This window comes from Halyomorpha halys, unplaced genomic scaffold (assembly GCF_000696795.3).
Source record: "Halyomorpha halys isolate HHAL.00 unplaced genomic scaffold, Hhal_1.1 Scaffold722.1, whole genome shotgun sequence".
NCBI classification, from domain to species: Eukaryota; Metazoa; Arthropoda; class Insecta; order Hemiptera; family Pentatomidae; genus Halyomorpha; species Halyomorpha halys.
Window position 1 is genome coordinate 205,042 of NW_027110068.1, and position 24,598 is coordinate 229,639.

At 27.7% G+C, this 24,598-nt stretch overlaps 1 protein-coding gene across 2 annotated transcripts in view; it reads right to left on the reverse strand.

Annotated features, from left to right (window-relative positions):
• LOC106685654 (aquaporin AQPAe.a) overlaps positions 1-22,202 on the reverse strand; it is a 66,288-nt gene extending 44,086 nt beyond the window's left edge. The window contains exon 1 of one of the 2 annotated variants that reach the window (XM_067048167.1): positions 22,050-22,202. In XM_067048167.1, the coding sequence (XP_066904268.1) occupies positions 22,050-22,068 (19 nt within the window). In that variant the 5' untranslated portion in view covers positions 22,069-22,202. The remainder of the gene's footprint in view (positions 1-22,049) is intronic. The other variant, XM_067048166.1, reaches the window with a different exon arrangement.
• Between the last annotated feature and the right edge of the window lie 2,396 nt (positions 22,203-24,598).

Genomic DNA, 24,598 nt, shown 5'->3' on the forward strand with positions numbered 1-24,598 from the left:
TTACCATGATAAGGGCCTATAATTCAGGCCAAAACTTTAATATACCATAATTCTTACGTATTAGATTTCACTTCATTGACTCTTATGTAATCACACATTGGTAAAGGAAAAACTAAATTATAACAATAGAAAAGGTTTTATTTTAAATAAGCGAAACTATATCAAGTAATATTGGTTCGGAAAAAACAGATTTTAAAATTTTTTAACAATGTTACCTTTATTTTTTCGAACATCTTTCATCTCTGAATTAAGTTTATGTTTTTTCAGATCTCTAATATGGTTTTGTCAACAACAATTTCTCAACGATCGATAGATTGCGGGCAATGAACGATGATAATATGAAGAGAAAATACATTTTTGATAATGTGCCAAATCTCTAACCAGAGGCGTCGAATGACACGCAATAAAAATAAACATTTTACATTATGATTTAGTTAGTTGACAGATGTCCTGGGTTATATTTATATAAATATAAATGTGAATGTGAGTTTCTTTTTATACTAGCACACGCTTGCAATTTATCCATAAAATTATTATGCAGCTGCATATTCCGCAGTAGATGGGGATAGTCAATGTGATCATTCTAGTTCATTAGCATCGCATACTGCAATCGAACGGGTTATTTCCATATTTAATTATTAAATATTCAAAAAATATAAATATATAGAGAAAATAAAAATATTCCATAAATCAAAAAAATATAAATATAAACATAAAAATATTCCATCAATCAAAAAATATAAATATAAATATAAACATATAAATATCCCATAAATCAAAAAATATAAATATAAATATTCCATATTTGATTCTATTGAACTTCTAATTTTTTTTTATATTGAAAACCATTGTTTTCTATCTAGAAGACATTATATTTTTTAATTTACACCTCTACTTCCTTAGCACATACGAGATGTCTTTTTATTGGATTGTTTTTTTTGTTTATTTACTTGCTATTACATATCATTTTTTGAATATTCTATATTTTTCCACATTTCAAAATTTATTTTTTACATATGCTTTTAAATTTATATCAGGTGCTTAATATTTCTATAATGCATTTATTTAAATTTTTATTTTATATCTATATATTAGATTTTTAAAAATCGAAGAGGGTATCAAAAGTTGTCAAATCCTATTCCTCAACCTTCATCACCTTAATAACCCACCTTCAAATTCCACTTATTCCATCATACCCTTACATTCCAGTTCTAATAGAATTAAAATAGACATCACAAATAAATCCACATACAAACTGTATAAACACTTTTGTATTAACTATTTAATTTTCATAGGTACTTATAACTAGTATCATTCTGTAAATATTATTTTTTTTGTTAAGTTATTAATATCACATGTGTACATTGTTTCTGTTTAAAGTCCTAAAAATTACTTGTTAATTATTCTTTTTTTTTCTTTTCTCTCTAAGGCTCTTCACATATTTTCTGTAATGTTATTCTTAAAGGATGCCTCCTAGAATAAATAAAGAATATATTTATTTATATATATTCAATTTCTTGCATTTTATCATAAAGTTGTCCTGTTTGATTTTAGTGTTGAAAATTCAAGTGTCTATTTTTTCAGTTTTTGTAAATAAACTTTTGGTTATTCTTTTTTTAGTTTTTGTATAGTGAATACTTTCAATGAACCACTGATAGTAAAAAACAAACATGATAATACTATTTTAATTTTTTTCCAATTATTCAAGTATTCCTTATAATAAAGTTTTATAAAGAATCCTTGTAACTCATTTAGAGTATATACTAAATAATAATCTGTATTGTACAATCCTTCTCATTAAGCTGTTATATATAGATCTCTAGATAGAAATGGAATGTATTTCAATTAACGTTCCGTTTCATCAAAATTTAAATAAATGACAAACTCAATTAATTATAAGGTTAATTAGTAATGTTTCTACATTAATATACAAGTAATTGATTCACTTAACTGGATACTAATGAGTTCTAATCTCTTACTAATTTATTTATTTTTTTAAAATATAGATTGCAATGCTAATGATTTAGAAAGAAAAAAATTTAAATATTTTTACTGTCCATAAAATATTTCTTTAAATGTGTCTTTATATTGGAATTATATCAAAGGGTAGATTCTCCACATATATGTATTAGACCATTTTATAACTAACAGAAAATTAACTAGTTTTATATATTTTAATACAGTTACGGGGGCTGCCCCATAAACAGATAAATAAATTATTATTATATTTTAATACAGTTGTAAATACCATAAATAAATTATATTTAAAAAATAGGGTTTTTTAGAAAAAAAATTGTTTAATGATTTATTTATTGTTTACTGCGGATTCAATGTGAGGGGAATATGGCTAGACTGTAAGATCAATGGATTATTAAGGGACATTGATAAGCAAAACTGATTTTATTTTTACCAACGTTCGGCCTAAATTTTAGGCCTTCATTTGGGCTAAAAAAAATGAGATAACAACCATGATATAGAGAATGGAAAAAAAGAATGTATAGCAATAAATTAACAGGATACCAAATGATACTAAAGGAAGATAAACAAAATTAAAATATTAGAAAAATTACCAAATTAAACAGTTCACTATGTAACTAATGAAAACAAAATTAAGTTTGATGATATACATGATATAATTAGAAGCACGAAAATATTTTGATAGAATTTGAAAAATAATGAATGGCTATCAAAAGTTATTAATTGTAATCTATAATCTTTATTACTTTTGTATGTATATTTATTTCTTTTTTTAAGAAAAAATAAAGTATTGGAAGAAAAAAATAAAAGAACAATAAAGATAAAATAAAAATAAAAATTATATATTACTATCATATATTATAATTTTACTTGACTACGTCTATATTTAATAAGATTTAAATAAAGTATGCTGTGTATTTAGCAGCCCAATAGCCGCGCCCCCCTACATTTTTGAGACGCAAGAAAAGAAAAGAAAGAAAATATTGAACTTATTTGATAGATTATCTCTTTCTGGAAACATTTTACAATTAGAAAGGTAACATTGCTTAGTTGAAATCTCCACAGATCACAAGATCATGACCACACCTTTGAAGGGATAAGATACGTCGATTCTTCAGTAATAAAAGTATCATTCAATGAACACAATTATTTATCATATACTTATTTCTAAAAATAATGAGGGAAACGAATAAAAAAGAACCTTTTTTTAAATTTCATCCTTCCTACTATAACTTACAGTTTGCCATTTTAATAATCTCAGAGTGTTAGTTGATAATAAATTAAAGAGGGCAACCATCGTGGAAAAGGTGGTTAATATTTCTGACGGCAATCCCAGAAGGCTGATGCTCTCATAGCAAACTCCTTTACCAACTCTTATATATTTGTATTAATTGTGTGTATTGTATGTATTTATGTACAATAATTAAATTTATGTTCGATTTTCAAGTTTCATTAACAATAATTTATAGTGATTATAGGTAATAAATATTTTAAATGTAATGATTGAATTTTATTAGGTTGTGCTGCCCAACATGGGTGTAGGCAGGGACACCCATGTTGGGCAGCACAACCTTTTTTTTAATAAAGTTTTTCCCTCTTTTCCTTTAACTACATCATGGTTGTTATTTCGTTTTGGTTTTTTTTCTAGCCCTGATGAAGGCCGTCATAAATAAAAATAATTACATTTATTTGTTCATTATTAATTACTTCAATGACCACACCCCTTTATATATGTTTTAATAATACTCACAATAAATCTAAATTGTTTACCATACTTGGTTAATGATGTACAGTTATGATAAAACATCGACATAAACAAATCATGGTCAGATTGAGAACATTGAGCATTCGAAACTGCTTATTAGAATGTATGAATATTTATCTGCTGCTTTTAAATTATTCCATGCGCTTAAAAAATAGATTTTCATATCCCTTTTACAATGTTTCTCAACTTTCCTTTTTAAATATTTTCGTTTATTTTCTCAATTAAATAAAATGTGTTTTTTCAAAACCCGTTCTTGCAAAGGGAAAATACTATTTCGAATGTAAACAATGGAAAAAAAAATACAATTAACACAATGAGAATAAGTGTGAAATTAAATAATGTACATAATTAAAAGCTTGAAAATATATTGGTAGAAATTGCAAAATAAACAAGTATCCAACGTTATTAAGTGTAATCTTTAATATTTATTACTTTTTTATATGTTTGTTTATCAATGCTTTTATCAATTATTTTTATGTGTTATATAATATATTTTTATACTTTTTTATATTGTTATTTATTTAAAATTGTTATTAATTACATTTTATATTTTAAATTAAGTTTATTAATACAGAATACAGAATTTTGAGCAAGGGCCTTGGAAATGGCCTGAGGGCCGAAACGCTGGAGAGTTTCTGAAAATTAAATTTGAGAGTATATTTAGATCAAATTGTGTGTTAATAATGAAATAAACCACTCTCAAACAATCATTATAGTAAATCATTAATCTAAGTCTATTTATGCTCAAGAGGGGGGGGATGAATGATATTGGGCTAAGAGAGAAAGTACGAAAAAAAATATATAGATTAATAAAAAAATAAATAAATAAAGCATAGAAAGAAAGTTTCTACGTCGCTCTAGCCTGGCCTAGGCAATAGAAAGATTTTGTATATTGTATATATTTGTAAATCAAAGGTGGAGGATAGAAAGAGAGAAATCGCTTAATCCACGAGTATGTAAAAATCTAGCAATACTAAAGTATTATGTTTTGAATACTTTTGATTGGTTATAAGTGGTGGAAGTTATATTGTGGACCATTAAAACCTTGGTATTGATATGGTATACTCAAATAGTTTTGAGTTTTTCTTTTTTACTTATGTATTTTTATTCACTTTTGTATGTTTTTTTGGAAAATTATAATTGTTTACGGTTTGTTGCGCGAGGTAGAATGCCTACATTTTAAAGAACTCTAAAGAAGGCTAAGTAATTAACGCTTTCTTGATTTAACATAAAATGTTCCTAAAGTATGCACACGCAATGTTGGTATGCAATTAGCGAACCTATTCTAACAACCAAAGCCATGTGAGAAAAAATCAAAACGTACTGAGAGTTCTTTTAAGAATTAATTTTAGAAAAAAATTAAACTGCTGAAACCTCAGCATAAATGAGTCATTCAGATCAAAATTAGATTAAGTCAAAAATGGAACTTTGAATAATGATTTTGGTTAGGAATAACGATTTTCTCTTTTAAACTAAGTCAGTAGCAAGGATATTCAACAATTTGAAAACACATGAAGTGATTAATAAATAAATAAATAATCATCCACTTAGTAATTAATTAATAGGAGGATCATTTGTTTCAAACATAGTTAAGATTAATTTGTGCTCGAAGTTTTGCGTGACCAGAACGGCCGCCAACCATCGTTCTCTGTCTTCTGTAAGGGTAACTGGGATCCTCAGTTGTCGCAGATCTCGCCTCACAGCATCCCTCCATCGGCCCTTCGGCCTACCACTTTGCCGCACACTATACAGTTTATGAGCCACTCTTTCCACGCTAATCCTCACTACATAGCCAAGCCATTTAAGCCTCTGTTTCCTTATGTACGAGGAGATGCTACATTCCTTATAGAGCTCAAAAGTTCACCATTTTTCATTCTTCGCCAATTACCATTCTCGCATACGGGCCCTAAGATTCTCCTCAGAATTACTCTTTCAAACCTGCCTAGCAGGTTAATGCTTTTATTGCTCAGCGTCCAAGTTTCTCCACCGTATGTGAGGACTGGCCTAATCAACGTTTTGTACAGGGTGAACTTGGTGGTACGACTAACAAGTTTGCTTTTGATTAACCTTATAATGGAGAAATAGGCTCTATTTCCAGCAGCAAGTCTGCTTATAACTTCTTAACTTGTTTATCAAGAAGAATAAGTCAAAAGTCTCATCATTAGTCTCATAAATATAAAATATAAATCAAGTGTACAGAATAAGATAAATTTATTTATTTTTTTATACATTTTACTACAACGGCTGCCAGATCTGGATTCTAACGTGTACTCTAGAAATCAGAATTGAGAGATTAGAGCTTAAACAAATGGAGGGGAACAACTAGCAGTAAACTGCTTTCAGAGACTGGTCAGTCAATACCTCATGATATTGTAAGTAGGAGGTTAAGATGGAACATTTGGCTCGAAGCAATCCATCAGGACACCTTTACACAACAATGAATAGTATAGTTATGAACAGTATGGTTAGCAAAAGACCACGTGGGAGGCCAAAACCATATGGATAAAAAGGATCAAAGATGCGAAAGAGCTGAATGAAGCAAACTGGAAAGAAGTACCCTAAGAGGCAGGTGTTGAGAAGACTGGTTCGGGCGGCCAACGATTTAGAATTTCTTAATCCCAACTAAAATAACTACTGTTCCAACAGCAAATATAAAATAATTTAATTCCCTATGAAAATCAAGCTCTGTTAAATATAAAGAAATATATATTGTTTTTGTTGAAAGATGTTCTGTTTTAGAAATGTAAACATATCAATATCACTTATCAGGCTATTCGATCGTACGTGGGAAGTATTTTGTAAGACGCCTTCAACATTCCTTCCTTTTTATGGAGCTGTTAGATGCAACGTTGTCACGAACTTCCACGTGTGCTACGAACTTCCACCGCTATAGATTTCACAAGAACAAGTTTTTTTTTTAAGCTAACTTTTATCCCGGGATATCTTCTAAAGCCGGTTCCGCATTAGAAATCAACCTTTTGGGAAACTATTCAAAAATTTGTTAAGTGTGAGATGTGAAAGCACAAACTAAGGTGAGGTAGTTCTGCAATAGGCTTCTATGAGAAACTAGTAACATCCATAACAATGACAACCGTAGCTGTGAAAATGTACTAATTACAACAATTAATCTGGAGAGAGAAAGAAATACTTTATTTATTCATGCTGCCCAAATACATCGGGTTGCTACATTACACAGCATACTGATCAATCCGTGACTGGACAAATATAAGTTACATATTTTGACATGATATAATATAATAGAAAGATAACATTTTTTTTTCCACAGTTTTCTTTTACTTTTCTTTTACAATTAATATCAGTCTACAAACTAACTACAAGTTTTTCGATTTATTCCTTTTTTTTCATTCCCTTCTATTTCACAACCCCTATTTCATTTGATCAACAAATTCCCCCAAATATAACAAATATTAAAATATTTAAAATAATAAAGCAATAACAAAACGTTACCTATTTGTGGGTCATTGATGATCTCAATGTAATATTACAATATCTTGTTCGTTGTTTAAATTCATTACAGAAGTGCCTAACTTGAATTATACTACATATTTTTATAAAAATTTGGTTCATTTTTCAATCAACATTTTATGCTTTAAAAGTAGCTTGAAAAATGGTTTACGATTAGTATTATTAAGGATTACATACTATATAATACTGGGGTTACATATGCCCGGCTATATTCGAGGCGTTCAGTCGTAAGCGATAATAACCGTATTTTTTTATGAACTTAGCTTTTTTTACGGGATTTTTTAAAGCTGATTTCATAAATTTATTGATATAAAGGAAATATATTTTATTTAGAAAATGTTAATATTAATTTATGGTTAGTGATTTATGGCTAGTTGAACGTAAAACGTTATGATTAACAAATATTAAAACATTACAAAAGTTTTGATTAAGTCAGCCAGCTTTAATGTTAACGCCAAATTTAATAATTAATTTATAAATAATATTAATGTTTAATCTAGTTACATTTATTTTTATTTTCTTTAAAAAGTTAAGTTTATTTATAAGGAACATATATATTTTTATTTATTATCCAAAATCTTTTTTAGACTGGTTAATTACGTTTAAATAAATAAAATTTTATCCATTTTAGTCTCAAAACATTTTTATTCTATTTATAAGTGTGACGTTTCGGCCATCTTCAGGGACAATCTAAATACAATTTCAGAACTAAATTATTTTTAAAAAAAGAAGTTAATGTTAAGTTAATCTATTCTACCTAGGTCAATCCAAAAATTACCCTAATAAGTCAATTTTCACATTTTTATTTTTATTTTAATGTGAAAATTGTGAAAATTTTCACATTAAAATAAAAATAAAAATGTGAATATTGACTTATTAGGGTAATTTTTGGATTGACCTGGGCAGAATAGCATGAGCTTGTGTTTTTTGAAGGATTTAATTCTAAAATTGTATTAAGATTGCCTCTGAGGATGGCCGAATTGGCCGAAACGTCGGAATTATAAATAGAATATAAATGATTTGAAACTAAAATGGATAAAATTTTATTTATTTAAACATATGTATTTTCTTTTTTTCATTATAATTTTTAAGGGTGGGAGAATCAGTTGCTAAGGGTTGTTTGGTAGGAGTCCCCTAACAGGCCCATGGTTTACTTTTTTAAATCAGTTGTTGCGAATTATCCAGTATAACTTACTACGCGTTTGTTTAGAGATTTTTATTGTTAGTGATGACTATTAGCAAACCCTATCTGCGTGTTGTTTAGCAATTGTGGTTTAAATGCATTTTAATTGTTAATTTCGATCTTTGATATTCACAACCAGACCCCGTCTCTGTTCGCACAGTGCAGTGTGGCCATTTTGATGTTGATGCATAATGACTGTTAATTGTGATTAATATAATACAGTTCAATGCGTTGGATAAGTACCATTGTGGTGACTAATTTAATTAAAATATTACTATTGAATACATTACTGAGCCGGTATAGACGTGGGCCCACTTCTGAAAGAAATTCAGCATCAATTTCTTCACACCAATAGCTACTCTACTGTTACAGTCAGAAATATCTTCCTCTGACCTATCGGAGTAGATCATCCTTTCTTTAGGAGCGTCTCTTGTATTATGTATAAATATTGATTCAGTAAATTCGTTTATTCATTTTCATTATTTATTTTGCTAATTTTATTTTATCTTAAATGCCTTTTATTTCAATTCCTATTCGTTTATTTTATTTCTAAATGTTTTATTTTGATAATATGTTCATGTTGATAGTTTGCCTCGCCAAATAAATGTTTATATCCCAGCAAACTTTTTTTTTTTGGAGCATCCTTCAAAAAGACTTCGTATATTTACGGTGGTTTCAAAAATTACCAAACTTCTCATTTCTCTCTTTTTGAATTAACTATAAAGAATGACAAGAAACATACCAACATACATACATACAACAACATATATGTTTAAGCATAAATAAAAATACTTCTGTCAAAAGTAAACGTACATAGTAAAATCAAATTGAGAGATTCGGTTTATTGTACTTCAAATAGCTACCATGTTATCATAAAATATTTTTATTAACTTTTAGCTATGGTAATGTATTTACAACACCACTCTTGAATTAAAAGTCAAGATTTTATTTATTGTGAATTTCTACGATCTAATTTCATCTTAAAAATATTGAAAGTGATAACATCCATTTTCAATACCTAGAATTTTAAATATGAACTAGTAGACAATCAATAAAAATAATGGACAGACATTATAAACAAAATGTAATTTTCTCGAAGAATGATACTTCATGCTACTGGGTAAGAATTGGTGAGTTGTACTACTGGTTAGTTAATTTGAGCCACATTCATTCCTTTGGTCCGCAACGAAATGAAAGTGAACCACCACAAGCCTGTTACAAGTTATAAAATTTTAATAGCGAAAATGACACAATTTCCTTATCATTTTACTGCCGTTTGTTCTTTAATGTCGACTAGAGCATGAAGAGACTATACTATGTATTATTTCCTACACTTGGGAAGGTTAGTGTAATCTAACAGTATCACATTCCAGTAACTATATTGTTTAAATTCTGTAATATTCCAATTTTATTATTTTTAATATGAAAAATAGGTTTATAGGGGGATTAATCAATTACGCCATACGATAAAGGTGCTATAATAATATAACAATAAAAATAAGATTTAATTTGAAATTATTGCTTGATTTCTTAACAAGGATCCTTAAAGTATAACCTTAAAAGTGAACTTAATTATCGGTAAATTAGTTATCAATAATGTATGAACATCATGACATGACATCTTTCTAAATGATTTCCTTTCCCACACTTCTGTTATCAATCAACAGTGCACACCAAATAACTTTTTATTGCTTTGTACTTGAATATAGTTTTAATTATTTTTCTTTTATTTTAATAATTAAATTTTAACATATTGTCAATTTCAATCTATAAGTTAACTTGTACCCTAATTAAATAACAAAACTCTGAGAGAAACTCTTATTTTAGAATGTTTTTAAACCTACTTTTACAATGGTTTGTTAATTTTATAATTAAATTATTTACTTCTTCGGTATTTAAAACTTTTATTAGAATATGAATATTAAACCGCTTTCATAAACATTTCTTCCACATAAGAATGCCAGTAATGATTTCCATTATATAATTATTACTTTGTTTTTCCCACTATTGTGTTAATATTTTATTTCGTCGCAGGAGACATCGACTGTTATATCGAATGGCCGATTTATGGTTGCTGGAAATTTTTGGTATTTCTTAAAACAATAATTTTGTACCAAATTTCCTCCAAACATAATAGACTTTGGCATTGTAAGAGGAGGTTAGGGTGAATTTTATATCCATTTCATAAACTCGAGTATACGATATTGGGGATTGTCTAATACACACATTTATATATATTTTCTACTTTTCATTAAATGGGCTGATATTCGGATTGTAGAGTTGTTTTCTAGGCAGAATAATTCCATAAAAGTGGAGTGAATCATTTTTTTTTATTTATATAAATATTTTAAACAGCGTATGGTGTTAAAATGTTTTTTTCCACGATTTTTGAAATTTTGTACAGGCTGTTGTAGTCAAGCGTGTTGAGGTATTTACTAAGGATTCTCGTATCTGCCGCGGCACCAGTTCGAATCCTTCCATCTAGATCGGGCGACTTTTATTCGTGTCGTTCCCACGGAATAAATTCCGGCCCTACCTTCACAGGCTATCATAGGTTCGTAACCTTTCGAATTAACTCGTCTTTACTTCCCTATATCGGAGAATATAAGGAAGTTAAACAAAGTAAAAACAAATTTCACCTCGACTGCCCTTCAAAGCTTATTAGGAGGTTAGAAACCAGTAAACGAATTTAGTCTTTGAGAAATGATTTCTTAGGCTCTCAACATTTTCACCCTTTGTTTATTATGGATATGGTATTTAACATTTTTTTAATTTTCACCTTTTATAATATAACTTTCCATTTACTACAACTAACTATTATACACTATGATAATTAGACCAATTTGGACATACAGCTCCACCAAATCATCATATTCCTCCAGTATCCAATCCTGAATCCTCCGTAAAATTCTTGACGCTCCTTATTTCGTCACAAATAAAATTATCTATAAAGACCTCCCATTCGTTACAGTTTTGGCCCGAAATAGATATCTCTTTTCATTCCAAAATCCCCCATAATCCTCCGAGGCGTCTGAAAAGAAGATTCATAAAGTTCAAAATTGATAAATGAAAGAGTACTAGCTTTTCAGATACTTAAGGATTCCGAAAATTTGACGATAGAAAGTCTTTTAATATTTATTAGGCTATAAAGATCCTGTTAATATTCAAATTTCAATTTTATATTGCACTCAGCTTCCACTAAGAGCTTAGCCAGAATTATAAATCATGGAAACCCCCTCCCTCAACCTTTTAGTAAATTAATAAATAAAGAAAAATAAGCCCAAGGCCAATATGTAAAAAAATAAAAAGTGAAGATGTAATAAATTTGAAAAGATGCATCTGATTAGGTAAGAGGTTTACTCAAGGTGATTGAGGCAATTCAGCGGGCAAGAAAAGATCTAACGGAGGGATCTCAAGAACACATTCAAAACTTTTTGTTCTTTTTCAATCGGATGCGATCATGGGATTAACATACTTAATGTTACTGGCATGCTGAATTGGGCAAAAACGAATTACAATTACATTTAATTATAATCATTAATTGCAATTAATTTGCCTGAAATAGTAATTGTAGTTGCAGGTCACAATGACAATTACCGTTGGTGATCTAGTAATTGTATTTACCAAATACAATTCATTGAAATTATTATCTCATTTCCACAATTTCAATTAGTAGTAATTGAAATTAAAAATACTTTTTATCCAACTCAGCCGGAACGTAAATTTAAATAATTGCTTATTGCTTGGCTTCAAATTTCAAATAGTAAAATATAATGTATAGTCTTTTTATGGGTGTTTATTTTTTGGGCCTTTTTAGTTACTTCGATTTGTTATATTTTGTCTGCATTATCCATTTTTTAAAATTATATTTTAATTATTACTTGACATTATTCTAATTTATAATTTATAAGTCAATTCCTTAAAATCTGTTTTATTTATAGGTATTACTCCTGCTTAATTACCTGGCTATAATGGTTAATAATGATGTAACTAATACTTTTTTGTTATTCGATTGTATTTTTTACGTGATTTATATGTATTCATCGCATTATTCTTGTTTCTCAGAACATTTTTTTTTTTTTTTACAATAACCTGTTGTTACAATGATATATAATAAAATATTATAATAATACTGCTGCGTGATACATGGGCCATGCAAAAAAGACCGCAATGAACAAAAAAAAAATTTATTGTATTAAAAAATTAACCAAAATGTGTACAAGTCCACAATGTTCACAAGTCTTTTTTTTCTTTCACACTCTTCTAAAGAAAAACATTGTCCACGAATGGACTGATCAAATTGATCGGTTTTCTATCGCTTCTCTCCTCCCCAAGGAGATAACCTCGTTACAATACATTTTAATTGCTACCCTAATTTAGTTATTTCGGTGTTCTACACAGTTCTAATAAACTATTTTGAGCATTCGTAATATCCTGTGAATGATGTTTCTTTAAATATTCATTCATTAAAAGAAATTTTTCTTTTTATAACATTTTAACAATAAGCGTGAAAACAATTCTCTAGAAGCTATTATTATATCCATAAGCTTTAAATCATTCAGAAAAATTGATTAGAGTTGCGGTTAGTTCATTAAGTAGAACGGTATACAATTGTTTCAGCATTTTTACAATATTGTTTCCCTGTGGTTTCAAAAGCCCTCCGTGTCCATCCAGCCTCACGAAGTGGGTACCCTAATTGTGTAAAAATCTTGGGGTGGAGCGTGGTTCTGACCAAATCCTTGCACAACCGTTGGTTTAGTAACAGTTCTTCCTTACAAAGTAATCCCTGACCCTTCATGTATTGTAGTGGTACAAATTAATTTTTTTTTTAATTTTGTTTTTGTTATAATACCTACTACTTTTTATATGTAATCACAATACCAGAAATATTTAGAATACTTTTTTATTATTATTTATTTAATAATCAACTAAAATTTGTTTTTATTCCACTGATATACACATTTACAAAGACTTACTAAATAGTAAAAATGTAAAACATTAATAATTTTCAGTATAGCCCAATTTACAGTTTCCAATAGTAATGTCTTATCAGAAATATACAACTCATCGAAGTTCAAGTGTTGTATCAAAATATCGGTTAATGGTTCTTTATTTTAAGATAACGTCCATTTAGATAACGTATTTAAACAATATTGATATAAACGAATATAAAGCTACGAGTTTAATTGAAAGAATGAAAGAAACTTTAGAATAAATATCTTGAAATGGTATTGACCCTTAAAAATCAAATTTCGAATTATATATTATCACTTATAACAATCTTTAATTCATATTTAGACACTACACTACAATTCGAACAATATGCGATGTATTAAAAAAAACAAAAAACAATGTATTTTCCTTTTAATTAAAACTCGTTTTTTGAATATTTGTTATTTTTTAGTTAATTTAAATTTTGTTTTTTTTAATGTTGATAGACATAAAAACATCAGTTTGGTTTATTGTAAGTAGAAAAAAAAAGCACGTCTGAATCTTTTACCGTAAGAAGGTCAAGTAAGGTCTTCAAGGTTTTTTTTTAAAATTGTAATCTATTTTATATAATGGAATATTTAAATATAGAAATGTTTTAAACATTTTTATTTGAAATAGAAAAGTTGTTTGATTAGAATTTGTTTTCCCAAAATTTTTTTCGCTACGGTGTATCATGCCATTTTTAAGCTGACAGAAATTCTCGGCAACCTTTTAGGACTGAAAATTTCTAGACACCCTTTTAGGGCTAAAAATTTTTCGGCACACTTGTCCAAAAAATAAATAACAATGTTGCCAAAATTATCCTTAAAGCGGTTGATTATGTAGAAAAAGAAGACAAATTTAAAATAATGAAAAATAATTAATTATTAAAACAGCGAATATGCAGAGAAAGTAAATTTTGGAATTCTCCCCATTTTTGCTGTTTTAATAATTCTTTTTCTTTATTTTAAAATTTCGCTTACAGTAACTCTGGCATATGGTGCCACAACATCCACTTTGGGAACCACTGGACTAAAACATTATTTCTTACCATCTAAATTATTTAGATGTTTAAGTCCGTCCACTAAAAGGCATTATAGAACGCGAAATCATGAATGAGTAATCTAGGGAATAATTAATTATTGTTAAGTAGTTAAAAATAAGAAATTATTAATTGGATGTATTTGAAGATAGATGTAAAAGATGGATTGCTGTATCTTTAATATTAATTTGAACAAGGGGTGGAAATGGATTAAAAATACCCTAAATTACCAAAAATATACAATGACTGGGGGTGACGGTAGCAGCGTGGTAACGTGCCTGCCTGCAAACCCATAGGTTGCAAGTTCGAGTCCACGGCCTAATCCGGGATTTTTTCAAGCTTATAACTGCACAGTACTCACTTACAGCCTCCCCCCAGCCAATTATGAGGCCCTCCAGCCAATGGGTGACACTCACAAAAATAGGCGTGGAACTGACGAACCCACCCTATGAAAACCGCGTTAAGAAACGCGCGATGTATTTTCTAAGTACATCGTGCCAGGCCTTGGATCTCCACGGTCTGTCGCGCCAATAAACAAATAAAATGTTTATTATTGCATGTTTATGCAATAACTGTAATATCTCAATAATAAATATCGCCACGTAATTCAAGTTCCTGTATAATAAAACCTTATCCAAAATCATGCAACAAAATGACACCACTGTTAACAATTTATATTATAACTACAGTATTAAGAAAAAAATAAAAGATTAAATTGAGATAAACACAATTAACTATAATCCATTGGTGATCTGTCCTCGAATAGAAAGAAAGTCTTATCAGTTGAATTATCCAACAATTGTTATGTTAAATTTAGCACTATCAACCAAAAAAAAAATCTTGTGGTTTCCCCATGACGTATAAACTGAGATTGTGTGGATCCCGATAAAATAAGGAAGCTTTCCATTAATTAAATTAATTGATCGGAACAAATTTTTTAAAAGAAATATCTCCATTTCATTTAATTTTCGGACCGAAGAAAAATCATTATTGGTCGATTGAAAGCGGTATTAAGAATATAATACAAATAAGAATCTCAATTATGGAATTCTATGCAGCATTTCAAGATTGTTCTAAGCCAGCGGTTTCTAACCAATGTTTTTCAAGGACCTCATCATCTGATTGCTGGTAATACTTCTAATAATAATTTTACTACTAGTCTGAAAATGTTAAATCGTAAAATCGTAAAATTTATTTTTTCTCATAAAAAGTTATTGATACTTGCATAAACAGTGATATGTGTCGTTGTTAACTAAAACCGAAAATATATTCAATACTATATTATATCATTAAGAAAAGAAATTATATCTGCTTCAGTCCTTGCTCGCTAAGAACGTATAATATCAGTAACTAAGAAAGATAGAAATTAGTTTTTATATTTAAAAAGTGTACAAAACATTATTCGATTTTACTGACTTGTTTTAATGTGATGGCTGAAAAACTTAAGCTTTAGTGGAATTTTGAACTTCATTTTTATTATTATTTTGAACGATCATTTGAAAAACGGATGAGTTTAAAAACAATTGTGACTAACAATTTAAAATTTAATTAAACCTCATTTGATACTGATAGCTTATATTTAGAAATTAGTAGAAAAAATACTAAGATTTAGGACTTAATGTTTCAAAGCTTTTTATTCTTTTTCAAAAAATGCAATCTTACAATTGTGTTTTTGGAACATTAAAGTCACATATCTGTCCTGTCCTTATCCTAGGCGATATGTCAAATGGAAATATAGACTGTGTCTGAGTAAAGAAATTTTTATTATTAACGATGATTTAGTAAAGTTTTTTTTATAATAATAACAGCTTTTATTGAATAATAATAATACAAGATGTCGCAATCAATAGCATTCTAAGTATTCATTCATACCATGTACAGACTACACTAAAGAAAAATAAAATAAAATTACATGATAACTATGATAGTAACGAAAATAATAAATAAGAACCAAATACAATAAAATAAATTACAGAAATGATAATTATAACAAAAATATTAAATCGATAAAATGAAAAATTGTCAAATAATTGGTATATAAATATAAAATAAATACATATGGCACACATTAGCACCTGTATACAATATTTATATTTCAGATATTAGTCATTCAATGTATTACAATAATTGCTAAAATAAGTTCCAATTACGTTTTCCCACGATTTATTGTGAAATTTTGTTCTAAATGAAAAAAATTCTTTTTCCGCTGTGAGCCCGTCATGTGTTAAAGAGAAATATGATAGCTTTTTTAAGGAAAGTAAAATATATAAATAAAAGACATTTTTTAAAAATTCAAATAAACTACTTTAATTTTACGTGTTTAACTGTTTATTTCTTTTTTATTTCTTCTAGAAAATATATTTTACTTGACAATAAAAAAGAGTTCTATAAATATTTGCTATGAAAAAGATAAACTGATAAATACCATTAAAAAAAAATATTGTATTAGTATACTTAAAAGATATGAATAATTCATCTACAGGTTTTCTTGGTGACCTAAAGTTTATTTAAGTAGTTAACACCTTAGGCATTAGTGTGTGTTTACTTGAAATACGAAAGCTGTTTGTCAACAGCTTTATGCAAAACCAAATAAATGTCGATGTAATTTTCATAATAAAAAACATATTTATATTTATCAATCGCTTTGAAACTAGAATGTTTATATTGAAGATTTTACAATAATAATAAATATATGATTATGATAAATTTTACAATAAAAAAAACTTGAATATAATAAATTTTTAAAATTGATTTTTTTTTTACGACCGTTATCGACAAAAAAAAACAAATTGGCGCCCATAACACACCTTAAACGTAATACCCTACTTTGTGCCAAAAACAATCCTTTTATTGATTGCTCGTTCTCAACAACAGTTTCTTTGTTGTTCACGGTGTCAATAAAAGGTTAAATAAAAAAACATTATTACTGAGCTTTCGTATTGCTATGATTGTATGATGACGATTGCCATGTCCAAAAGTTCTGATTATTGTCATAACAACCATGGAAACACAAAAATGTTTATTTTATCGTTCAATTAATCATCAACTTATCTCAATGGCTATATGCATGCATTTTTATTACTACTTAGAATCAGATATTTAATTATATCGAATATAAACAATTAAAGGTAATTTAAATTTGTTTTTTAGCTTAAACCTTCTATATTTTAAACTTTCTATAGACTATTTATGTTATCTCCAAATTTTCTCCAATTTCGAGGTAAGGGTTTTTTTAATATTTTTATATTATATTGCTGAGCACATTCTAGCTATCTCAACTGAAATATTTGTAAACATTATATAGGATTTATTTAGCACACACTTCATTTTTGTTTTATATTGAAATTAAGAGAAAGCATTTTTTAAAAATTTATATATTACAGTATATGTCACCTGACTTCGATTTGTTATTTTAAGTATGATTAAATAAACTTTCATCGTAAATAAACAATCAATCCAGAATATTTTTACCATATTATAACGCCTATTTTTTCTATGGGTATAATATCATTAAATAATATATGTATTTATACTATCCTATAACTACATCCCTGAAAGTTATCGTACAAATTTCCGTTCCTCACAACTATGAGCTCTATGTCTTTATTTTCTAAAAATAATCAACAACTTAAAGGAACAATTTAATTACCACTACAACTAGGGGTTGGTGATAATTACCAATGCCTTTTTTGACATAATATTTGGACTCAGAAGATCGTAAATTAATTGATATCTTGAAAATATTTTTGCCCATCAGATTAGTATTAGGAGGCCCAAAGTTGGTGGGAAGCTTGTGCTTTACGTGATTGAGGAATTATTATTTATAACTCTGTTTTAAATATATTATTTTGTTAAAAAATGATTATTAAAATAATTTTATCAAACTTAATAATATATTAAAATATTAATAAATTGAGTAAATAATGCTTTTGATGATGCTGTGTGCATAAATTTACGTTACAATAAAAGCCTAGTTACGTCATAAAAAAATTAAAACTTTCAGTTATAGTAGAAATTAACCATAATTGAAAAACCAAGAGGACTTTAATTTTTATTATGGATAAATGGTAGTTTTTCTTAAAGCTGTAGGCATTAAAAGGAGGCTTAAAAATTATAACTTTATTCTTAATATTTTATTGTAACAACAGTTTATTAGTGAAAGTCAAGTATATAAGACATTTAGTTGACAGAATGACTAACTCTAATTTTAGGAAAGTAATTTGCGAAATTCTTACATTTTTTTCTTTTGCGAAAGTATGGAAGAAATATACAAATATAACAGTTTAGTAAAATTTGTATTCCGCACTTTACCATTTTTTCAATTCTAAATTGTTACAGAATCAAAAATATAAAGACTGATTTTTATCATCAATCATTATGTTGACTAAAATGTTCATATATGTAATGTTTGTTTTTTTTAAATTTGTTGATATTGTTTTCAGTATGCAAAAATTTTAATCAGTATTGTTATGTAAACGGCTATAAGTAGAAACGTATAATGGTTAAACATTTAATAAGGTTTTTTTAGTTATTTAAAAACTTCAAAGTACTATTAAATTCTTATTTGTCCACAAAAAAAAAAAAAAAAAAAAAAAAAAAATAGAATTTTGCCTCATTAAATTAACAATTTTTATACAGAATTAACTAAATTTATAATTCACTGCATAATCACGTATAAATAAATTAATTTACATTAACTTGTACAATAAAATTAAAATACTATCATAAAAAATAAATTAACTTGTTCTCAAGACTCATACTACTCCCTCCTTCAATATTATAAAACTTTTTTCCCTAGTATTCCAAAATAAATATTCATGAATCGATCAAATTAATTATCCATTGTCCTTTCCTCTATTTTCCGAAAAAGAACCTTGGCCTGTAAAACCTCTTATCAAAATATCAATTACATAAACATTCATTAAAACTTTGTACACAAGTAATAAAAAAAATTTAAAAAACTGATTTACATTATGAAATACGTATGATTTCATAGATTCATTTTGAGAATTCCTGATGTATATATTTTTATGTCTTTCAGTTGAAAAAAAAAGAAATATAACCAATAAATAGGTATATAATATAAAATATTATATAGCTAATAGTAAGTTAAATAATGAATGATTTAAAAATTAAAATCATTCTTGATATTTTAAATATTTTTCATATTCGAATTTTAATTATCATCGAATATTTAAGTGTGTAATAATTTTAAACTTCATATCTTGTATAGTTCGCCTTACTTTAATATCTTATGTCTGATTCAATGAACAGTTATAATAATAGTTGTAAATAGACAAGATATCCACAGTATTATTGGCATAGTATGGTTTCTGTATAATACTATAAGTATGATTATAAACACGATAATTATTATTATTGTCTTAATCAATTAATTTCCAAATTAATAAATTAATGATAATTTATCTTGAGGTATAGTAACAAATATAATTTTTTTTTAAATTATTGGACTTCTACGTTAGCATTAATATATTTTTGTATGCAATTAATATAATTAATTAATTTCTCAAACTAGATAAAAAGCACATAAATGTATTACTGCAAGCGTAGAAAGCGAAGAAATAACAAATTGATATTTGTACTTTACTAAAGGATAAAATAAAATAAATTTATTAATTAACTTATTAAGTTAAGATAAGTTAAGAGTAAATAATCAATAATTGTATACAATCATTAGTTGAATAAAACAATCTCTTGCAATAACAAAAACATATAATAAAGAATATACTTTGATTTGAATTAACTAATAATATTTCCAATTAATGAAAAAATAAATGTACATGCTTTCACAGCTAATCGGTTTTATGAAATTATAAATTTGTATAATTATTATTTATTATCAACTATTAAATAACTTAATAATTATCGAGTAGAATTTTCGAAGAACTTTGTAGACCTATCGACAGATAAGCTTATTACAATTTTTAATAAATATTTTTATTAATTATAAGCAAATTCTTTTTCTTGTTTAAAAGTTATAATTTTCATTTTTATTTCAATTGTTATAGAATTATTTTCTAATATATATTACAATTAAATTTGCTATTGAGGATAAAGAATACTTATATATTTTTGTCAAGTTCAACAACCTTAAAGTCATTTCAATTTTATTTTTTAGAAAATTCTGTTCATTTTGGAATAAACAAACGAAAATAAATTAGGTTTTAGGATGAAATTTAACTACAACAAAAGTACATAAATAGCATAAAATAATGCAATTTGGGTGGAATATAGAAAAAAATATAAATAAATCAATCTTTAATTGGTGAGATGGAATTTACAGACTCGCCTAACCAGACAGACTCTAACGGATCCCGGACTTCTTTTTTTTATTTATTCAATTAAAAATTACTCCAAGTCTTTAACCTTGTAATATGTCGTATTTTAAAGAAAAGAATTTTATAAAATATCTAATAACTGATATCTATTTTTTTTCTTTAATTTAACATTTTCATAATTTAGCCTAAATAATCGACAATGTTTGATATAATCGAGAAAAAAGCGTATATAGATATAAAATTAATACCATATTTATATCAATGATCTGATGATATAATTATCTGCATATTTAACATGGATTAAAAAAAAAAAAAAGAACCCCACCATTTTCCTCATACAAATTATAATCTAAAAATTATTAAAATCCTCCAGGGATTATCAACACAATTTAAAATGAAAAAATATTTATAAATTAAATTGTTATAGATAAAGTCTTCTCAATGACATATATCTTAACTTATCGCAACCTTCCTTCCAAAACCTAAAACTTTAACTACATTTTTCATATTTCATAAGAACCTTGAAGTTTAGATAAAAAAATGTAGTTAATAGATTTTGCAACAAGGTCTCGATATGATAATGAAAATGTTATTGACCTATTGAACAAATTTTCATCTACTATTGAATAAACTTAGGTTTATTCATTTAGTTCTGATCATGAATTTGTAGGATTAAATTAAGTTGAACGAAAATACCTTTCATTGATTTAATAAATTAAAAAAAAAAATGCTTAAATATCTTTTTGTTTAAAAAACAAAATAATAACAAGAAAAGAATCCTAATCCAATTGGTCCAATGTCAAGCACGGCTTAGTCCTCAATATTAAACTCTTGGTCTTGACAGTTTAATGGCTTGGAGCATGATTGTAGATTAGTCGTAAATTTAAAGAAAGTTAAAATTTTGAGCAAAATGTTTCTTTTTTTTTTTTTTTCTTAAAAGCTATTTAGTGCTAGTTACCTATATAAACACCTGTAATATTGTGGAATTTGAACTACAAAATAAATAAAATAAGAATTGTAGATTTTTTTTCGAAACCGGTTGACTGAAAAATTTGCATATGACTTGACTTGTCATATTCTTGTCCAACTTCAATATTTAAAATTTTGTAAATAATTTTATTTCCATAGTGATATTGAAACTTGACTCAAAATCATGTTTAGAACGTTTCATTTATAGAAGAAAAAAAAAATCTGATTCACCCCAATATGGATAATTTTTATTTCCAATTTATTTCTATCCATGAAGGATGCTATCCATGCATTGAACCTAATGCAGAATTTATCCACAGATACATAATTATATAAGATACATGATAGATAAGAGACCTGCTTTGCTCCTGGACATGGCTGCTCGCTGAGAGGCAGTGCACTACTACCGGCGATGTTGGCCCCCTCCACCTTGGGCTATTTACATACGGACTCCTTGAGTCGCTTATCTCTTGTGCATGCCGGGTGATTATCCCATCTGCTCGGGGTGGCTCCTCAACTGGGGCATCCTTGCAGATAAACTGCTCTCTTTCGTCACCTAGAACTATTAAAATTCAATAACTAAAATTGAGATATACTTAAAAAGGTTTTTAATAGATGTGTAATTAGAATAAAAAACGCAGTCACATTTGTACTTCTTTTCCATCAGATAGTTCTGATAGTTCATCAGATAGTTGTTAGTACAAATTAAGTTATTTTAAGTTAAACAACTTGAATATTTTTAGCAATTTTTATGACAAAGGTATATTAATAAAAATTTCGAATCGGAAAATATTGTTTCATATCCAATTCAAACAAAGCAGTGCGGCGGCACAGTGGTAAGGCACTATGCTACTCCAAGGACTCGAGTTCGAATCCGGCAAGGGAAGATAATAATTTTTCGTTGCACTGTAGTCGTGAGTTAACTCTTTGGCTCCTGGATCCTTACTGGTGCACATACGCCTCATAAAGTGGGTAATATTAATTGTGTAAAAATCTGTTGGTTGAGCATGATCTAGAATAATAACCGTTGTTCTAAAAACAGTACTTCCTTACAAAGTACTGAACCCGTGACCATGGTTTACATTATTATTATAAGCTAATTCAAACTGATTAGGAAAATATTGATTTATAAAAAGATTATTAGACAATAATTTGCGTATGGTACGTCACCCTACCATTCGAAAAACATTCCTCCAAAACACAAAGAACTCTAATATTTTTTATATCTTTATTGGAATTCACAACTGCACATAATTATACATTTAATAAATTTGATGTATGTTATTATGGAGTGATACAGGCGTGTAGAGAAACTACCCATTAGTAGTTAGTAAAGCGTATAGAAAAAAGTTTGTCTATTTGACGCTGGCTTGGGTGAATCGTGGCCTCATTTCGGAGCTTTCATCAAGAATCATCAAACTCTTTCACTCTTCTCTACAAAACGGACAATTTCGTCCATCAATAAATATTAATTATCAGGACAAAATCAAACAATAGTGTTTTTCTTTCTTCCGAGTTAATTAAATAGTAAACATTAAAAACAGAATATACAATTCTTAGATTTATGTTTGGTCAATTTTGTCAGAATAGTTAATATTTATTTATTTTGTCTAGGACGGACGAAATAGTCCCTTTTCTCCATAGTAGAAAAAATCAAATCCATCTTGCTAGGAAGTGCGGAGCCAAAATTAAATCTGTACCACTACAACTCATGAAGGGTACAAATTTAACAACCCATAAAAGTTCAGGGGTGCAATACTTTGTAAGAAAGTACAGTTACAAGACGAATAAAGAGGTAATTCGGTCAAAATCATGCTCGACTGCCAGATTTTTACCCAATTAAGGGTACGCATTTAATAAGGCTGGTTGGATCCCGAAGGGCTCTAGAACCAACAGTGAAACAGTAAGTGCCTTACCAATGAGCTACCCCACTCCAATATTTCGGAATATGTTAATCATTACTTAACAAAATCTACAGAAATCTTTTCTAAAAAGTATTTAAAGAAATATTTTAAATACCATTATCCCTTTCTGACTCTTATGTTGATTTCGTTTATTAATGAAGAATCCGTTTACACGCAATCAATTATTTTAAAACAAAATAAATTTTGAATAGATACACTTTGGAGAACAACACCTGACAGATGCCTATAAATTTCCATCAGTAGTGTCAGTTGAGATAAGCATAGACCTTGACCCCTAACTTTGAAGCTGTTGACATTATGATATTCTTTTACAATGTCTTTTATGAGAGTTTAATACTGTCGCTCGTTTTGTCTAGCATAATAATTTAACTGATATGAGAAACCCGGATGTATGAGCAAGTATGTGCACTAAAATTATATATCCAGACCGCATATTTAACAGAACTAGATTTTCATAAGGAATTAAATTATTTTATATTTGTTTTATATTGGTGTTGAAATTGTTTATCTTATGTTGACAAAGAGGTTAACAGAAATCGTAGACCAACGCAGCTGTTTGCAGTTTGCTGTATGCAGACTTTTGCATCTTTGTTGATTCTGTCTATCCATCTAGTTTTTGGGCTCCCTCATGATTTCTTGCCAACTATACTGGCATTCCTTGTTGTGTAGAGTCGTCCTGATGGATTGTTAAATTCATTAAAAATAAATAAATTCTTGTTATTCAGTACACTTGATTTATATATTTTAAATTTGTAAGACTAATGAAATATAAAAATCACAACTTGAACCCAGTCTTTTCTCTCTCAATACCCACATGTTATTTCATTTCATGCCATAAAATGAAAAATTATTTTACATACTTCAAAGCCGTTCCCGCAGAATGAAATATATTTTTGTAGATATTTCAGAATATATTATTAATGATTTAAAAATACCTACTGAAATCCTTTCTAGAAATTATTCAAAGAAATATTTTAAATT